This window comes from Nyctereutes procyonoides, unplaced genomic scaffold (genome assembly GCF_905146905.1).
Source record: "Nyctereutes procyonoides isolate TBG_1078 unplaced genomic scaffold, NYPRO_anot_genome, whole genome shotgun sequence".
Lineage (NCBI taxonomy): Eukaryota > Metazoa > Chordata > Mammalia > Carnivora > Canidae > Nyctereutes > Nyctereutes procyonoides.
The window spans coordinates 2419232-2439942 of record NW_026575042.1 but is presented as its reverse complement, the minus strand read 5'-3'; the positions used below and the strand labels follow the sequence as shown (position 1 = coordinate 2439942).

The window sequence follows — 20711 nt, the reverse complement described above, 5'->3', positions numbered from 1 at the left end:
TACTGTGGTAGTGTTAAAGATAAACCCATATATTCTGACCTTGAATCAGAACCACCCAGCTAGCTAAGTGACTCCAAGATTCCTAGAAAGCCTGTGAGATGATAAATGTTTGCTGGAGTGCTGGAGTAATCTATTACACAACAATAGATAAAGGAATTCAGTTACAAACTATGTCCATTTTCCCAGATTATAACTGTACTGTCTTGCATTTTCTTGTAAGATTTTAACTTTTTAAAAATAAATATTTTAAGATCTTGACTCTGTTAGATTTGATTAATTATATGGCATAAATTAAGTTCACATACTTTTCCAGTATGAGTATCATGTATTATATAATCTATTATAAATCTCTTAGTTCCTCAAAATACTACATTTTTATAGAAATCGGGATCTTTCTAAATTCTCTCCTAGAACAGAGACATAACTTATCTATTTGCCAATCCCTAGGCCAATAGAAATCACTTGATTACAGAGACCACCGGGTGAGTCTAGAGGTTCAGTGGGGGCAGTGTGGAGGGGATTGGACCATAGAGGCCAAGGGTATGTTACATGGACAGAGATGCAGATGTGAGAGAAACATAAGGAGATATCACTGGAGGTGCCATAGGAAGCAAAAAGAGGAGGAGAAGGACCCTGTCTTTTCCTCTCCTTCCATTTTCCAATCTTCTGCCAATGACTAACTTTGGCTGGACCTCCCAGAAAGAAAGAAAGGAGGAGACAAGGTAGAGTAGGAAAAGTCTAAGATTGCAATATAGTTCCAAAAAAGTTTCAACCCAGCCAACTGGGAGTCCTCAAGCAAAAACTGTTAGAGGGGTCCAACATTCCACTAGAATGCCCCCCATACTTGGTCACTGGTTGTGAATAGCCCAGGAAAGCATGATTTCAATGCAAACATGGTAAGGAATTCAGAAGAGCAGCAGCTAGAGCTGTCAGTCAACTACATTCCCCTTGGCAGGAGATCTGATCAGTGCATTTCCACAGTCACCACCTTTGGTTTTAAATTCAATATATATTTAAATTACTGAAATAGAACCACCAGTGATTTCTAACTGCAAGGCCAGAGTTATATACTTTCTGACTATATATAAATACTTGGCATTGTGCATTTTGTCAAAATACCATGTTATAAGAAAATGCATGCCATATTCTACTTTCATCAACTGTCACAAAATAACTATCTTTTATACTTGAGGGAAAATCAAAATATATTTGTTATGTTCAAATTGAATGGCTATCATGTTCCAAGCAATGTTTTTAGGCCTGGGGTGGGGGTAAGGAGACAAAAGGGTTAAAAAAAAAAAGACAAATAGCCTCTGCCCATGCAGAGCTTACATTCTAGGGAACATGGCAGAATGCAAAATAAAAGAGGGTAATATAATGAAAACCCCTGATTTATAGGGTGGAGGATATTCAAAGGAAAGGAGAGAGGGGAAGACATTAGATAGAATAACTCAGGCCACTAAAGAGGTGACAACGGAGCCGGTACTTGAATGAAATCACTTTTGCTGTCTCAAAATGTTTCATAAATTATGTTCAGTGCTTTAAGTGCTTTTGGATAGTCTTGATCAGTGATAAATAGCAGTCAATATATTCGATATTTAGAATTCTTATATTTTGAGACAAAATCAAATGGCTTCTTTTTATAATCTTTATGATTTTCTGTTAAATGACAAATTTAGAGAGACAGTTTTAGGTTATTTGCAAGCATTTATTTACAAATAAGACATTACAGATGTGGATTGTATTAATTCACAATAAAAAGAAAGCCAAATTGAAGTAATTCTCTCTTAGCACCACTTGCCTAAGTAAGAGAGACATATTGACCTGCTGTATAAAGATCTCAACCAAAAAAATGCAACTTATAGATCTAAGAACATCTTGAGGAAAATTTGAGGAATTATCACTTATCTTCTGGAACATATATTTCAATGTTCGTCACGTCTCCTATGTTCCATCAAGTGTTCATTACAGCTATGAATTAAATACTATGACTAAGAAAAACAATTTAAAACATACAGTGGTTAAGGTAATTGCAATGTCCACCCTGCTCTACTTTCTACAGTAAACTTGGTTTAGATAGACAATCAAAATCTTAAGACACAATAGGCTCCACCTAGCATCGAATTTATTTAGCTTTACTAAAGGATAGAGGACATGTTAGTATCCTGACATCCATCACATGAGAGCCCATGATTCTTAGGCACAAGCATTTTGAATGTGATGAGACCTGTGTGCTCACACGAGACAAGAGTGAGTGCAGATGGCCCCAGTTGAGGGAAGCCATCAGCTCTGAGCCCTCCTCAGCTTTATGCCAGCTGGCCATGGAGCCCCTGAAGCATGCGAATACCCCCTCATTCTTTAGGACAGCATCTCATCCATGTCAATGACTCAGTGCTAAAGAACCGATTTTGACAGTGTGTATGCCTAGACTAAGCACCTGTCCATAATCCTCAACCATATATCATCCCAACAATTCCTTAAGTTTAATATTGCAAAGAGAAAAGATCAGGATTCAAATCCTCAGATATTCCTAAGCCTACAGGAAAACCACAGAACCAGTTGTTAACCTTTTCCTTCGTTTACCTCCTGGTCCCCATTCAAACCTCCTGGATACATATTTTAGGCATTTTCTTATTCTTAGTACAGCAATTTCTATAATAGTGGTACAAAAAGATATATACTACAATATAGACAATCTCCAAGACTTGTATCCTCCAATGAGGATTTGCAATTCTTCAAATTCTCTTTACAAAACAAGTTAATAAGACTCTGCTCCATTTACAAGTTTTCCAATATATATTCCTTTACCAGTTGCTCCATTCCTCTCTCCTCCCTCTTCCTCCCCTGCATTGTTTGCCCTTTTCTATAGGTATTGATAGAAGCATTCAACTTCATAGTGTCTTTTGGCAAGTTTCCATGGGTAGTACATCAATTGGGGATCTTAAGTCAACTCCCCAAAACATCTATTCATCCCGGAGATCATTTTCTACATTGCCTTGATTTTCATTTAGCTTTATATGTAAAACTAAAAACCTTTTATTATACTCTGTAACTATAACAGAGATTAAAATAATGCTTAATACATCATATGTTAGTTAATATTATGGTGTCATTTTTCCAATTTTCCAAGCAAAAATACCTTTTTACAGACACTACTTATTTCCCTTAACTAAGGTGGTCATTATAGGTCACTGCTTGGTAAACTCTAGGTTCCATCTGGTCTGGGGCATGACCATGTCCCAGCTACCAGGAAGCAAGTTTTCATTATGCCAGGCTTTCAGTTTCCACTGTGCAGCACCACCCTTTGCTTTCCCAAATTCCAGGGGTATCAATGGGACATGGCCATCATATCACACAGATGGTCACCCTCTTGGACATCATTCTGATTCCACAAACGCTTGCTTGTATAGTTTTTATAGTCAAAGTCACGTCTGACATGGTCAAATGCAAAGTAGATTCTGAGATACTGTGTAAATAGCAGGATGCAGCTCTTTTTATGTCCTTAAATAGAGGCCTTATTGGCTCTCAAAAAAAATCACAGTTAAATTCCAAGATAATGAAATTGTATCCTGAGTGGCAAAGTCTCTTGTCTCTATAGTCTCAACCCAACTTATTCCCAAGAACTGAACCGATTAAGTCTTACCTTTTAGACAATCAATTGACCATCTTTAGCTGTGCTGTATATGCTGTTGGAGTTCCCCGATTTTCCCTTGTTGCTTCTTCTGAAAAGAGCATCATAATATCATCAATGTGGAAAAAAAAACAACTTAATTTTGATGGTTGTGAGCATATACTGGAGACCTCAGTTACTGCTGTGGGAAGATTGAATGCATACTGCATTCCTTCCATAAGAAAACAAATTGTGCCTGGCCTCTTTCCAAAAATTCATACAGAAATGTAGGCATTAATCTAATCTGTCAACCTTTAATTTGCTATACTTCCTAAACACCTTTCACTATGTCTATAGCTTGCTGAAAAGACCAAAAAGACCAACATGTGGTCTCTAGGAGCCACCTGCTTTACTCTTAGACCAAATGAGACTACTAATATGAAAGTGGAGAGATTATCAGTCCTGCTTCTTGCATTTAGTCTTCCCACAATGCAGTATTATTTAATATTCAGTTGAGAGTGTGTATGGTGGAGAAAGGAGAGACTATTATATTTGGGAACTGAATTCCACATCCAAATAGCAGCATATTCTTTTTTTTAAGATTTCATTTTATTATTTATTAATGAGAGACACACACAGAGAGAGAGGCAGAGACACAAGCAGAGGGAGAAGCAGGCTCCCTGCAGGGAGCCCAAAGTGGGACTCGATCCCGGGTCTCCAGGATCAGGCCCAGGGCTGAAGGCAGCACTAACCCACTGAGCCACCGGGGCTGCCCCCAATAGCAGCCTATTCAATACTCAGACAAGCACGTTTGATCTTCCCTGTGGTGGGTTTTCTTCCCAATCACATTGGAATGGTGTCAATAACTACAGAGGGTCTGAGATTTTACCCTACTTGCAAGCTAAAAAATTTAGTCTGCTGCAGTGTCATAGTAGAAGGTCAAAATACTTTATTACTTATGGAACAGGAAACATATGGTTCGTGTTAGCATGGTTCCCCTGGCACCAGGTAAATGTAGCACTGCAGATATCAAAGTCCCAAGGTGGGAAAGGCATCATCATGATTAAGAGTAGGAAGAGTACTAGGGTGCCTGGGTGGCTCAGTTGGTTGAGCATTGAATGCTTGATTTCGGTTCAGGTCATTATCTTAGGGTCATGAGATTGAGCCCTGCATCAGCTCTGGGTTCAGTGTGGAGTCTGCTTGAGATTCTCTCACTCCCCCTCTCTCTGCCCCTTACCCTGCTCATGCTCTCTACCTCTCCCTCCCTACAATAAATAAATATTTAAAAATAAAATAAAAGAAATTTTTTTAAAAAAAAGAACAGGAAGAGTCAAGTGTGCCTGAAGGCTGATCATCAAAGGGAGAAGCAGAATGAAGAGATTAGCAAGGTAAGTAGGAGCCAGATTTTCAGAACCTATGGATCATGGTAAGAAGTCTTGAATTTTATTTTTATTTTTTTAAAAGATTTTATTTTATTTATTCATGAGACACACACAGAGAGAGAGAGAGAGAGAGAGAGGCAGAGACACAGGCAGAGAGAGAAGCAGGCTCCACACAGGAAACCCAATGTGGGACTCGATCCCGGGACTCCAGGATCATGCCCTAAGCCGAAGGCAAGCACCAAACTGCTGAGCCACCCAGGGATCCCCCTAAGTCTTGAATTTTATTCTTGTAGAGAGGGACTCATGCAACTCTTCAAAGTAGGAAATGCCATAATGTGATTTATGCCTGAAGAAGATCATTCTGGTTGCAATGTGGAGAGAAGATAGAAGGTCAAGAGTGAAACGTTTAGTCCAAGTGAGAGGTAAGGATAGTTTGATTAGGAGGTGGTAGAAATATGGAAAGACATAGATTTCAGGCCATATGGGGCTCAAATCAACATGTCTTGCCAATGGATTGGTGAGGAGAGGCTCTGTGCTAGAGGTAAAGGAAGAATTAAGGATGAGTTCTATGTTTTTTGGCTTGAAGAAAAACTAAACATACAAGAGGTGAGAAGCTAGGAAACAAGATTTGGGCAACCAGAAGGGCATCATAAGCTCTCCTTTTGAGCAAAAGTGCCTTGAAATACATATAAACCTCGGACTGTTAGTATGTTGGATATAAGTAAAGGAATGGAAGTAGACAATGTGGCCCAGTGAAGGAGTATAGAGAGAAGACCAGATCAATATCACAGATGTGGGCAAAGATTCAGCTACAAGTGTGGACAACATGGTGTTTATCATAACAGAACAAAACAGTAGCCCCAAATCCATCAATAGGAGAGTGATTAAACAATACTACTCCATCACTTAAAATTGTGTTCTATAATGTATTTGCTCACATAGAAGAGGTTCATATTAAAAGAGTTATGCAGCTACATATTCCATTTTTATTCAAGAACTCTCTGTAGGCAGGCATAAAAGTAAGAATAAAAGAAACAAATATACATAAAAATATTAATGATAGTCTGAATGGCTAGATTACCTTTTTTTTTTTTACATTTCTACAGCTTCCTCAATGAACATGTATCATTTGTATAATAGGAGAACAGCTATGAAAAAATGAATTGACTTCTCAAAGCTCATCTTTCTAGGGATTTGTGTGTAGGAATTAAGCTAACCCCAGGAAATCAGAACAGTCCAATCTGTCTTATTTCTTTGCATCATTGGTGTAGCCAGCGGTTCTGAATCTTCATTGCACATTAGAATCAGCTGGGAAACTTGCATTTCTATGCCAGGGCCCTCCCCCTAGAGATTCTGACTGAAGTGGTCCGGACTGCGCCCAGGCATACCTATTTGGAGGCCCATGTGATTCTGATGGGCAGGTAGAGATGAGAACCATTGGCAAGCCCTGGCTTGGTCTCCAAATCATGGTCTGTGAAAAGTGGGAGAAGTGAAGAGGGTAGAGAAGGTAGAGAAGGAGGAATTGTGAAAGAAAGAAGACTTAGAATAAAGCATTAAAGAGAAATTAATCAGGACACAAAATGCAAGGAGGAAAAGGTTGAGAACTCCTCCCACCTTAAAATAGCTTTTATTTCACACCAGGCACTAGTTAGTTGCAAAAATCTGATCCTTGCACAGAAGCTGATAATAAGAGGCCGTTCCCAAAGCTGCTGGAGCAGGTGTTTCCTCCCAAAAGAGGGTGGGCCAGAACTGTAAATCTCATTTTGGAAGTTTCAAGCCCTGGGGATACTATTCTGTGTTGCTGCCACTCTTGCTGCCATCTGTACTGAATCTCAGCTCCCGTTTCTGGGGCAGCCCTCCATCCAACTGGCAGCCCTACGGTTTGCATTCTTGCACAGTGTGTGAATGAATGCCTTACCTTTGGCAAGGCAGCCCTGGGGTCTCCTTCCCTCAAAAGATTTGCCAGTGATCCTTGCCCTGCTGGCGTCTTTAATTGCTCCACTATGGGGAACAATTGAGATTAAATGGCTGCTTGTGGGTGGCTGTGTAATGCAGGGCCTATGCGGCCCTATTTGGAGCATTTGTTGTATCCCAGGATTGAATGAAGCAACTGCTGCTGTTGCTGAAACTCCCGGAGTGTTCCTTGAAGCCATGTCAAAGCAGGCTCTTAATTTTGCAAAACAGCCTCCAAAGTCAAACCAGCTCTGTACTGGAGTCATTACAGATAGAAGGATGTCACAAACAGAAGCCAGAAAGCACAGAAAGAACGGGCAGAAGGAAATTTAGGGCTATGAGCCAAGAAAATGGGTTCTCATAGAAGTTCAGGTTGCTCTGAATAGCCAGCAGGGGAGAAAAAGACCCCACACTCCTAGAGGTTCCACACTTCTCTAATAAAGCTGGGCAGCCTCTGGGGCAAAGGTCATCCCAAGAAAGTCCAGAAGTTCTGTGTTTTGGATGCTCAGGCCCAGAGTAAGGTACTACTACTGACTATAGCCTTGGACAAGTTGCCAAGCTTCCTAAAACCTCGAGTCACTAAACTTGCAAGACGGTAAAAGGAAAACATAGGAAATCAAGGTGTGTTTACATCTTCTCTTGGAAGTGTTTTCAAAGATGAGCTTTGATGGTACACCTGGGCGGCTCAGTGGTTGAACGTCTACCTCCAGCTCAGGGTGTGATCCCAGGGTCCCAGGATGGAGTCCTGCATCAGGCTCCCCACAGGAAGCCTGCTTCTCCCTCTGCCTATGTCTCTGCCTTTCTCTTTGTGTCTCTCATGAATAAAAAAAAAAAATTGAGCCCTGTTCAACTTCATCATACAGAATGGACTGGGGACCTCATTTAGATTGATCCAATACAAATACCAAATCTCTTGGCAACCCCAGAAACTGACCAGTTCCTATCACATATTAGAGAGTAAATTAAACTTCTAGTAGAAAGGCCAAGCATTTCCATTTAGGAAAGATCTCTTCAGGCAACTACTGCAAATGAATCACAAAATGTATATATCAAGGCAGACTAACCAGGGAAATTAATGCTTGATTATTATCAACTATTAGCTATAAACTAATTATAAACTGGCAGTTGTCTACCCCACAGAAAACTTTGCTTACTCAGGCCTTGGATCTGGGCAAAATCAGTTGACAGGGCCTATTATTTACTAAGGCCCTTCCTAATTTTTAATATTTAAATTACCTAGTTCTAACTTTATTCTGCTTACATCTAGTTCAGCCCAATGTGTTAGGCAATCATTAAATGCAGGAGAAAAACATCTCAATCAGCCTACGAGATGTGAGGGAACAACCCAAGAAACTAGAGCAACAGTCAGACAAGCTTATCAGGTGATAAGCAAGGATAAAGGGGGCAGATGCAGACAGGAGGGGCAGGTTTCATGTAGGGGGGCAACTCCTGCTCAGCACTAGCCAATTACTACTCCTTGGAAATGTGGATGTGGTGCTACCAGATATGATTTTTCAGTGTAAGCCAAAAACCCAAATTTAAGAGAAATTCCTGTTTTTAAATATCTACACCTAATTCAAATTGCAAACAAAAAGTGTCATGGGTCAAACTATATCTTTGGGACAGATTCAGCAAACAGACTGCCAATTTGTGAGATCTAGATTGACACAGAGAAGGATGCAGTAAATAAGGAATGAAACCAACAGAGCTCTAAAAATGAGTGAAGAGTGGTGACCCCTAAACTTGGGGTCAGGAAAGATGTCAGAAAGAAAACAAGACTTACGACAGTGCCCAAAGAAAATAATTTGGGGTTGCAGGCAAGTGTGTATACATCTGCCAGACTTCAGAACAGTCAGTAAAGGAATGAAAACAAGATGGAAAATGCAGAGCCCAGTGAACTGAAGTACAGCAAGTATGCTAGAGCAGTAGGATATTTAACCTTTCCTTTTATTTCCCATATTTTCACCTTTTAAGAATATAGGCAGCCCTGTGCTCATTGCTTCAGGGAAGAAGTCACAGCAGCTGGGACTACAGAGCTTGTTTCCAGAACTCCCTGGGTCTAGGGTATAATTCCCAAGAAAGGTGGTCACAAAATGAAGTGAATAGCCTAGAAAGAACTTTCCCTTGATTGTGGAAGTGAAATCAAACAGAGAAGCTGAGAAGTATAGTGGCAGAAGTAACCTGCTCCCTATTTGCCAGGAAGAACCATGTGGGAAGGTGCCAGAAAGAAAAGGGATGTAGTATACCCAGGCAGATGAATTTCTATATGGCTGCCCAGATAGATTCCCAGATACAGTCTGGAAGTAGCAGAGAATCCCAGGAAAATGCATATCCCATTTTACCACACATAAGCATGTGTTGACAAATGCTTCAAAACCAAGAAGATCCCGCCCCATACCTTGGCTACCCTGAAAAAGAATGAAGTTCACATTTCTAAGGACGCAGTAAAATGAAAGCTTAAAATAAAAGCTTTGCTTTGTTTTTCGTATATCTGGGTTTGTAGACTGAGATTCAAACTGGCTCCCTCATAGGAGTTAAAAGTGAAGGCGGATAGGTCAGAAGCAGTATCTGAACTTGAATCTAAGCTCCTCTGCCAATGATCAGAGGCAATTTCCAATATGGCCCCCAAAGAACCCCATGCCCTTGTGTAGTCCCCTTCTACATTGTACCAGGATTGGTCTGTGTGTGACCAATAGCATACAGCAGACGTGATTGCATACAACTTTCAGGACTAGGTTATAAAAAGACTGTAACTCTATCTCACTTTTGTGCCCTCTCTCTCTCTCTCTCTTTCTCTCTCTCATCACTCTCTCTGGGAGAAGTAAGCTGTCATGTTGTGAACAGCTTTAGGAGAAGCTCACATGGCAAAGAACTAAAGCCTCTGGAAAATAGCCAGTGAGGCGCTGAGGCCAATCACTGACTATGAGTAAAATGAGAAGCAGATTCTATGTCCTCACTCAAGCCTTGAGATGACTACAACATCACAAGAGAGACTGAACCAGAACACCCTAGCTATGCCACTCATGGATTCCTGACCCTTATAAATTCTGAGATAATAAATGTTTGGTGTTTTTACCTGTTAAGTAATTTGTTATACAGCAATAGGTTAACTAATACATCCTCACCTCAAAAGACACAGCGGATGTTGAACCTAATAAATAGGAATTAGATGACTGGCCAGTAGCAAAGTGCAGAAGTTTTGTCCTTTCCCTGCTAAGATGGTGTCACTAACCTTCTGCCAGAGGAGTGGATTCAGGAGAGAGACATAAATAAGGTGAGTAGTCTGGGATAGATCATAACCTTGAGTTTATTCAAAAGAGAGGATTCAGGTAGACAGTCAGGTATGGGTGCTAAGCTGTGCTAAGCATTAGGCACTTCTGGGTGTTACAGGACAAATCTTTACAGAAATTATGTCAGCAGAGGCAAATTTGCCATCATGGTTTACAACGGTTAAGAAACTAAGAGCTAGTTCCCAAGTATTCTGGAAACTTCAAGCCAAAGCCCCACAGGCTGGGCAACATAGTCAGTTGCATTGGGTGATTTAAGGTAAAGACTAATTTTCAAGAGCAGCAAATCTTTGCAAGTCACTTCTTCCCTCCCACTCATTTTTTTACACAGAAGGGGAACATTTGCTGTTTTTTTAGTGCCTAGAGCCTTAGCATCTGCCCCCTTGTCATTTGGGAATTGAGTATTTCAGCACTTGCTGATTTTCAAAGTAGCCACTAATCACCTATGACAAACAAGAAGCAGTTATAAACTGGTGCACTGAAGGATTAACCCAGGGCTTCTTTATCTCTGATGTGTCTGACATTTATTTTTCATGGTCTGTGAAGCTGGTGGGTGTAAACTGGGTACCCCAGAACCCAGGAGAGAGCCTGGGCTGGGAAGGCCTGGAATCCAGCTCTCTCTGGAGAGGTTTCCTGAAGTCTTTCTTCCAGTGCCAAGGCTTTGCCCACAGGTATCCTTCCGTCTTAGCAGAGCCACAAAAGGGTGCTTCCAAAATGGTGCCAGTGACTTCCCTATAGTACAGAGTTTTTTCTCAAGGATAGTCATTCCTATCACCTCATCCTGGTGATTCTTCCCTTTAACCTTGTGACAAAGTATCCATTCACAAAGGACTGAGTTTGATTTTAAACTCTCTTATCTGGAAGCAGGGAAGAACTGAACGTAAGCTTGTGGTATCAGGGGAAGGGCAACTCATGATGAGTAGCCTCTGTCAAATGTTAAGAAAATGTTGAGGTGAATGACAGTGGTCTTCTGGGTGTTTGGATGGACCAGTGGTCACTGGATGTTTGGATGGACTGAACTGGTCTCTGGGTGGCCAGAGCCAAATCCTCTGTTACCTTGAGTCTCTCTTTGCAAGCAGAGCTTTTGCTTCCTAACTGTAGGAAGAAGAGGAGGTTTGGGCTGGCAAAGGAGGAGTAGAAAGAAAGCTGACTGGGGGAAGAACTAGGGGTAGTATGGAGACAGCTCTTTTCCTGGCCCCTTGGATGGCTTTGAATACCTATGGGTAGGAGCATAAAGAAGAGTGAGAATAATAGTTCATGAGAATCTTGAAGACACTCTGGAAACAGGCAGAGCTGCTTCTGGGCCTAGGGATAGAGTCGGACACAGCTGTTGGAGAAGGTCTATCTCAGCAGAGCTTAACATGCCTCTGGTCCCTCAAAGAAGGGGAATTCCTAAAACCATTCACATCCCTAACTCCATCTGCTTTCCATAGAATCCAATCTGTGATTTGTACACATTGGCCTTGTCAGAATCTTGTTCCAATCAGAATTAGAATCATTATAAAAGATTTGAGAAAAATTAATACACAGGGGCTTTTCTAGAAGGCTCTCCACAGCCAGACACATGGAAAAATGTTTTTAGAAGCCTCTTCTAGTTTCCCATTCCCAGGCCTCCTGATACATTTAGGTCTAAAGCATGAGCCTCAGGCTCCAGCCCAGCTTCTTCAGACTCTGTATAGGGTCCTGGGGAGTATATGTCACAGACTCAGCTAAAGTGACTGTTGGTCTTCCATGAACTATTGTTCCTTGAGTGTGGAGCTTCCTTGAGGACCTCCCAGGAAAGGTATTACTGAACCAAGGTATGATACAGGGTCTATCACCACTTTGAAGGCAACAGAGCACCTGTCTTTACCCATGGTATTTACCTGGGCAAAGGTGTAAATGATATAATCCAGCAATAACCTGAAGCTCTTCTTTATAGGTTTCAGTTTTAGTTACCAGAACTGTTTACCTTAAGTTATTATTTCCAAATAGATTTGAAAACCAATTCCTCTTTGCCTTTTGGGGAATATCCTTTATCAAAATTGTCAGCATGTAAAGCAGAAGTAAAATAAAGCTTAGGGTTGGAATTCTGGCCATAATTATGTAACAATCTCAATACATTATCACTGGCAAAGTATCAAAGTAAATTATGAATTAAGTAAAGAGTTCTGAGTTCATTAGTTTCTTCTAAGCTTAAGTTTCTATTAATTTCATTCTTCATTCCTATTATTACTATAGCACTAACATTTGCAGCCACTAAACACTTTTCTCAGCAAAGAATTTCTCTGTAAGTCTAAAAAAACTTTTCTCAGTTAACCAATTTCTTTTTCCAACCCACTAAGTGGAAGAGAGCTCTTATAATAGTTTTTTCTACAAGGAAAGAATAGTGATCCAAACAGCATTAATGGGTGTGAAGACATTAAAGATGATAGCTATTAAAGCATAATATCTGTGTCCTATACCATTATATAGGCAAGAGCTATAAGGTGAACTGTCATTGACAAATAGGGGTGCTAACTCAGGGAAGAGGCAGCCTATTTCAGTACTACAGTCAGAAACTGCCATCATGCTTGCTCTCACTTTTAACCCAAACTCTCTCTTCCCTTCCAATTGCTCTTTTGGCCAGAGAAAGCTCTTCAAGCAGCCATACTACAACACATTGAAGGATCTTCCATCTGACTTTAGCTTTGATATAAGTGTTAGCAAACCTCCATGTTCATATCAGGACAAATACCAGGATTTGGTATTCTACACTTAAAACCTCTGTTTATTCAGCACTTAAAGTTTAGAGAGATTAAGATTATCCCATGTCATAATTTAAAGAACACAGACATGTTCTCTATAATAGCCCAACATATGATGTAAAAAAGTATTATGGGAAGCATACACAGGCCAGTGGTCATGGCAGTTGCCAAAGAAGAAACAATGACTGTGTATTGACATCTTGTCACAGGTAGATGCCTCTCTCCTCCCCTTTTGGAGAAACGCTCCCCTACACTCTCTAGTCATATAGCTCTGGTCACTCTGCCAATCACAGGCTGAGCTGATCAGTGATTTGCCACATGTCCTTGTCCCAGCCAAATTCAGGCCAATCTAAGTCCCTCCTTGGAATTTTTCTTATTGAAGTTGTTGTGGGAATGCCTTTTTCTCTCTGATCATGTAGAATTGTGTTCACCTGCTGACTTTTATTTTAGTGGTTGCTTTATGGATTATAATATATATCCTTACCTTAGTCTATTTTGGGTTAATATCATATTATTTCACCTAAACTATCCTTACAGTCATATACTTCCATTTACTTACCTTATCCTTTGTAAGATAGCTATTATACATATATACATGTATATGTATACATATACATATATATACATATACATATATACATATATATTATAAGGCTCACAATTTAGTGTATTTGTCAAAATTATTTGCTATTTAATGTTTGCATATATATGTTCTATTTCTGGTGTTCTTAATCTTCATTGAAAAGTCAGGTTTTCATCTGGTGTTATTTTCCTTTAGTGTGTAGAACATCCTTTTATTTATTTATTTTTTATGGAACAAATCTGCTGGTGATTAATTTTCTTAGATATTGCTTATCAGAAAATGTTTTTATTTTGTCCTTTATTCTTGAAGGATATTTTGGCTGGATGTACAATTCTGAGTCGACAGTTTTCTTTCAGCACAAAATTCTTTTAAAAAAAAAGGTTTTATTTATTTATCTGAGAAAGAGAGCAAGCAAGAGAGAGAGAGCACAAGTGGTGGAAAGGGGCAGAAGGAGAGGGAGAAACAGACTCCCCACTGAGCAGGGAGCCTAACTCAGACCTGGATCTCAGGATTCAGAGATAATGACCTGAGCTGAAGACAGATGCTTAACCAACTAAGCCACCCAGGTGCCCCAAAAATAAATTTCTTAAAAAAAAACCACACACACACACACACAAAGAAGATAGGAAAGAAAGAACAAAGGAGCAAGTAAGACAAGCAGAACACAAATAGCAAAATGGCAACCCTAAATCTAACCATAATTACACTAAATGTAAGTAGATTAAACACTCAAGAGGCAGAGATTGTCAATCTGGTTGAGGAAAAAAAGACATACCTAACATGCTATCTACAATAGATATTAACTTTGTATTTAAATTCAATTTACTTAACATACAATGTAGTATTAGTTTCAGGTGTACATTAGAGGGATTTATCACTTACAACACTGGATGCTCATTACAGCAAGCACACTCCTCGATCCACATCACTTATTTCACCCATCCCCCCCACCCACTTCCCCTCTGGTAATCATCAGTCTTTGATTATTTGTTTTGTTTCTCAAATTCCAGTTATGAGTAGAAATCATATGGTATTTGTCTTTCTTTGACTGACTTATTTAGCCTAGCAAAATACTCTCTAGCTCCATCCATGTTGTTGCAAATGAAAATATTTCATTCTTTTTTATGGCTGAATAATAGTATTCATATATGTAATACTAATATTCATTCATATATATGACATTTTCTTTATCCAGTCATCTATCAATGAATACTTGGACTGTTTCCATACTTTGGCCTTTGTAGACAATGCTACTATAAACATTAGGGTGCATGTGTCCCTTTGAATTATGATTTTTGTAGATGAGATATTTTAAATACAAAGATATAGACACCTTTAAGTAAACCTATAAAAGGGAATATATGGTGCAAAAAAGAAGCATAAGAAAATTAAATTTGCCACATTAAGATTGTATGTGGTACTTTGTAAGACAAAGAATTGTCATCAATAAAGAGACATTTCAAACTATAGAAGAATAAATTCTCCAGGAAGATAAAATAGTCAAATTTTAAATGTATAGGTCAACTAACAGAACTTGCAACTACATGAAACAAAAATGGATAGAATAAAGATGAGAAAAAAATCTATAATTATACTTGGAGATCTAACATTTCTCTCTCAGTTACTGATAGAAAAACTAGACATCCCCCAAAATCAGTAAGGACAGAGAGACTTGAAAAATACTGTTGATCAACTTGACCTAAATGACATCTGTAGAACACTTTACCAATTGTGGAATATATATGGGACATTCATCAAGATAGATCATGTGCTGAACCAGAAATTGTCAATAAATTCAAAAGATAAAATTCATACAACATATGTTCTCTGTCTACAATGGACTTAGAAATCAATGACAGTGAGTTATTTAGGAAAAAAATAAACTGCAAATACTTGGAAATTAAACATACTTCTAATAAGTCAAAGAAGAAATAAAAGGAAATTATAAAATATTTTGAACTGATTAATAATTAAATAAAGCATATTAAAATGTGTGAGATGCAGCTGAAAGATGCTTAGAGTCTCAGAGGAAAATTGTATCTATAAATATTTATTTTAGAAAGGAAATTCTTAAATCAATAATTTAAGGTTCTGTGTTAAATAGGTATGATAAAGAGCAAAGTAAACCCAAAGCAAGACCAATATAAATAAGAGAATTGATAAAATAAAGAAAATTTGTAGCCCATAAAAGATAAGTACAGAAAATACAAAAATGGAGCATATTAGGAATATGAGAGGTTGGTTCTAAGATTAACAAATTGATGAGCCTCTAGTTACACTAATCAAGAAAATAAAAAGAACATGAATTACCATTACTATGGATGAAAATACATTAAAAGGATAAGCAAACATTATGAACAATTTTATGACATTAAATAATTTAGGCAAAATGAATGAAGTCCATGAAAAATAAAAATTATTAAAGCTTCAAGGAGAAGTAAGTAATCTCAATGCCTATACCTATTAAAGATACTATTATCAAAATTCTTCTCATAAGACTTTAGGCCAGATGGTTTCATTAGCACATTCTTTCAATAATTTAAGGGAAAAACACCAGTCTTACACAAACTCTTCCAGAAAAAGGAGTGGAAAACATTTCCTAATCTATCTTATGAAGCCAGCATTTTCTTAATACCAACACCCGACAAAGGCTATACGAGGGTACTGTAGACCAGTATCTCTCATATACATATATATGGTATTTAGCAGAGGTATTAATAAATCAATGCATTTGAACAAATGAATTTTATGCTTGGAATTGGTTTAAGTTTTGAAAACTAATCAGTAAAATTCCCCATGTTAACATAATAAAAGGGAAAAAACACATGATTTCAATAGATGCAGAAAAAGCATTTAACAAAGTTCCACACGAATTTAGGATAAAAATCATTCAGTATACTAGGAGTAGAAGGAAATTTCCTCAATCTGGTAAAAGGCATCAACAAAAGACTTGCAGCAAACAGCATACTCACTGATGAAATGCTGAATACTTTCCACCTACAATCAGTGACAAAGCAAGGATATCCATGCTCACCATTTCTATTCAACTGTGTACTAGAAATTGTAGCCACTGCAACAAAGTAAGAAAAAGGAAAGCCATAAAGATTAGAGGAAGAAGTCAAACTTTCTCTATTCATAGATGACATGGTTGTTTATGTAGAAAGTTTTTAAAAATCTATGTATTGGGATGCCTGAGTGGCTCAGTGGTTGAGTATCTGCCTTCAGCTCAGGGCATGATCCCAGAGTTCTGGGATCAAGTCCCACATTGGGAGCCCTGCATGGAGCCTGCTACTCTCTCTGTCTATGTCTCTGCCTCTCTCTCTGTGTCTCTAATGAATAAATAAATAAAATCTTTTTAAAAATCTATGTATCAATTACTAGAACTAACAAGTGAATGTGTAAGGTCACAAGATACAAGGTCAACATTGGAAAAAAAATAATTTTATCTGTTACATACCAATTTAAAAACCAACACCTTCTACAATAGCTTTCCAGCCTCCTTGGCATTTGGTATGGCCTGTCACCAAGCTCTAGTCAATGGAACATGATGAGAAGTGTTCTGCACCCCTCCTGACATGGCCCAAGAATTCCTCAATCATCAGTCCTCCCTCTCCTTATAATTATCAGAAACCTTGGCAGCCTTGCCTTGGATACCTTAGTTTGAAGATGACAGAGCTATAAGATAGATGCCTGGGTACCTGAAGTCCTATTTTAGAAGAGAGATGCCTGCTATCAGGAATAAGTGTTTTGATACTTCTCATAACAAATTTATCATGTTTTATCCATTAGCTGATATGACCTTAACTGATGTAGTGGCTATCACTTGGGGATCAGATAAGGAATGAGTGGTGGGTGAATAGTCTAGAACTCCATGCTGTAGTTAAATGCCATGGTATGATATATCCATATGGCCGTGCATACTTCTAAGAATTGAGTTGACAGAGGCCATAGCAGCATTTTTCTAGATATGTCTCCTGAGGCAAGGAAAATAAAAGCAAAAATAAACTACTGATACTACACCAAAATAAAAAGTACAGTGAAGGAAACAATCAATAAGGCAACCTACTGAAAGGGAGAAGATATTTACAAATGACATATCCAATAAAGTGTTAGTGTCCAAAATTTATAAAGAACTTATACAACTCAATACCCAAAAACCAAATAATCCAATTTAAAAATGGGCAGAAGACATGAATAGACATTTCTCTAAGGAAGACATCCTGATGGCCAAAAGACCCATGAAAAGATGCTCAACATCACTAATCATCAGGGAAATGTAAATCAAAACTAAAATGAGATATCTCACACCTGTCAGAATGGCAAAAATCAAAATCACAAAAAACAGCAGGTGTTGGCAAGGATATGGAGAAAAGGGAACCCTCTTGCACTATTGGGGAGACTACAAACTGGTGTGGCCACTGTGGAAAACAGTATGGAGTTTGGAAAACAGTATCCAAAAAATTAAAAATAAAGGGGGTGCCTGGATAGCTCTGTCAGTTAGGGAGCCAACTCTTGATTTCTACTTAGGTTGTGATCTCAGAGTTGTGGGATCAGGCCCAGACTGGGCTCTGCACTCAGTGGGAAGTCTGCTTGAGATTCCCTCTCTCCCTCTCCCCCTGTCCTTACCACAACTCCCTCCTGCTTTTTCTTGCTCTAAAATGACAAATGGATAAAAATCTTTAAAAATTTTTTAAGTTAAGAATAGAACTACCCTACAATCCAGTAATTGCACTGCTTTATATTTACCAAATATATATATATACATATATACATATATAAACACTAATTCAAAAGGATATAAACATGCACCTCAATGTTTATAGTAGCATTATCTACAATAGCCAAAGTATGGAAACAGCCCAAGTGTCCATCAATAGATGAATGGATAAAGAAGATGTGTGTGTGTGTATTCCACTAATACATAAACAATATTATATGTATACATATATAATGTATGTATAATATATACATAATGGGATGTAATTCAGCCATAAAAAAGAATGGAATCTTGCCACTTGCAACAACATAGATGGAGCTAGACAAAATGAGTCAGAGAAAGACAAATACCATATGATTGCACTTGTATGTGGAATTTAAGAAATAAAGCAAACAAGCAAAGGGAAACATTTAAAAGAGAGACAAATCAAGAGACAGACTCTTAATTACAGAGAACAAACTGATAGTTATCAGAGTGGTGGAGCTTGAGGGATGGGTGAAATAGGTGATAGGGATTAAGGAGCGCACTTGTCATGGTGAGTAATGAGTGATGATGTACAGATTGTTGAATCACTATATTGTACATCCCAAAATAATAGAACACTGTATGATATATATATCATATATTGGATTTAAAATTTTTCAAAGATCCATAAAAGAATTAGAACAAAAAAAGAGTTGAGTAGACAATACTGCTCGCACGGAAGCGCCGCGGCTGGGTGGCCGCTGCGGGTGGCGGTGGTGTGCTCGAGCACCCAGAACCGGAGTATGGAGGCGCACAAAATCCTCAACAAACGTGGATTCAGTGTCCGGTCCTTTGGAACAGGAACTCATGTGAAGCTCCCAGGACCAGCACCTGACAAGCCAAATGTTTGTGTTTTCAAAACTACATATGATCAGATGTACAATGATCTCCTTAGGAAGGATAAAGAACTCTATACGCAGAATGACATCTTACATATGTTGGACAGAAATAAGAGGATCAAGCCTCGGCCAGAAAGGTTCCAGGACTGCAGAGACCTGTTCGATCTGATCCTCACCTGTGAAGAGAGAGTGTACGATCAGGTGGTAGAAGATCTGAATTCCAGAGAGCAGGAGACCTGCCAGCCCGTGCCTGTGATCAATGTGGACATTCAGGACAACCACGAGGAGGCCACGCTGGGGGCATTCCTCATCTGTGAGCTCTGCCAGTGTATTCAGCACACCGAGGACATGGAGAACGAGGTCGACGAGCTGCTTCAGGAGTTCGAGGAGAAGAGTGGCAGAGCCTTCCTGCACACGGTCGGCTTCTACTGAGCCGCCTGGCCTGGCACACCGCCCCCTCCTGAAGCGCCTTGTTGAGCTTCCTTGTGTTAATACTTTTTCCCTCCTGATATTTGTTTTTACCTTTAGGTATTCTGCCGGACGGCGGTAGCAGTACCCAATAAATTGTACATATGAAACGCAAAGCTACACATAAATGCCAGATTAAAAACAATCAAGTTTTTCTGTCCGCTTTGACTTAACGAGTGGGATGTTGATTAAAGTTTTTTTTCTTTAACCAAAACAGTGAACAACGGTTTCTAGTACCTTTCCCCCATGCATTTGTGGCTTCATTGTGGCTCCTTCGTTCCACCCTCAAACTTGCTGTAATGTACAAATAATCTGAATAAAGCAATGGGCTTGGTCTTACTAGGAAAGAGCTTTAAAAAAAAAAAAGAATTGAGTAGACAGAAAGATTAGACCCATAATGTGGATCCATTTAAATAACTTGAAATACTGTCTAAACTGAAGGAATTATACACATACAAAGACATATTATTAAGTGCACTAGAAAAGCTGGAGTGGAATGCAAGTGGATTTTAGGGACAAGGAGAAAAAAAACATGGGACCATAAAATGATGCTGAACTCAGCAGGCACAAGGAGATAACACAAAGAGACAACAGGTTGGAAGATGGGGAGTCTAAAAGTAGATGCTATTAGGAGTCTATGTGAGGTCAGCACACAAAGACAATGTTAAGGATTGTTTAGGAAGAAGTCCGGTGGCACAGTTAACTTTACAGAAATAGCAAATAAAAGTATATTTAGTTTTTAAAAATCCATTTGATATTCATTGTCACATTTGCAAGACAGGATGGTATATTTTTTTCTGGCAGATGCAAAAATATCATTAGGTCATAATAGGGCTTATCTATGTGTTTCAAAGGAAAGGTTATTGGAAACAGTAATCTGATAACCCAGGGGGCTATTGATGGGAGCCTAAAAACAGGAATGTTAAAATTGAGACTATCATTTAACCAAAAGCTCTGCTATGGATCTATAAAGAACTTCAAAGACCTTGAACATATCTTGCATGCAACGATTCATATTTGGCCTTATTTCTCTTCTAGAAAAAAATAGCTCAAGACTGTTAGACATTTCATCAGACACACATGAGAAGGAAAAGATCTGACTGCATAATAATCCTATTGTTT

General features: G+C 38.8%; 1 protein-coding gene across 1 annotated transcript in view; it reads left to right on the top strand.

Moving 5' to 3' along the window:
• The window catches only part of LOC129507288 (RNA polymerase II subunit A C-terminal domain phosphatase SSU72-like), a 28651-nt gene extending 9083 nt beyond the window's left edge, over positions 1–19568 (top strand). The window contains exon 3 of the mRNA XM_055321628.1: positions 18923–19568. Within this exon, the coding sequence (XP_055177603.1) occupies positions 18923–19553 (631 nt within the window). The 3' untranslated portion in view covers positions 19554–19568. The remainder of the gene's footprint in view (positions 1–18922) is intronic.
• Positions 19569–20711: the final 1143 nt, after the last annotated feature.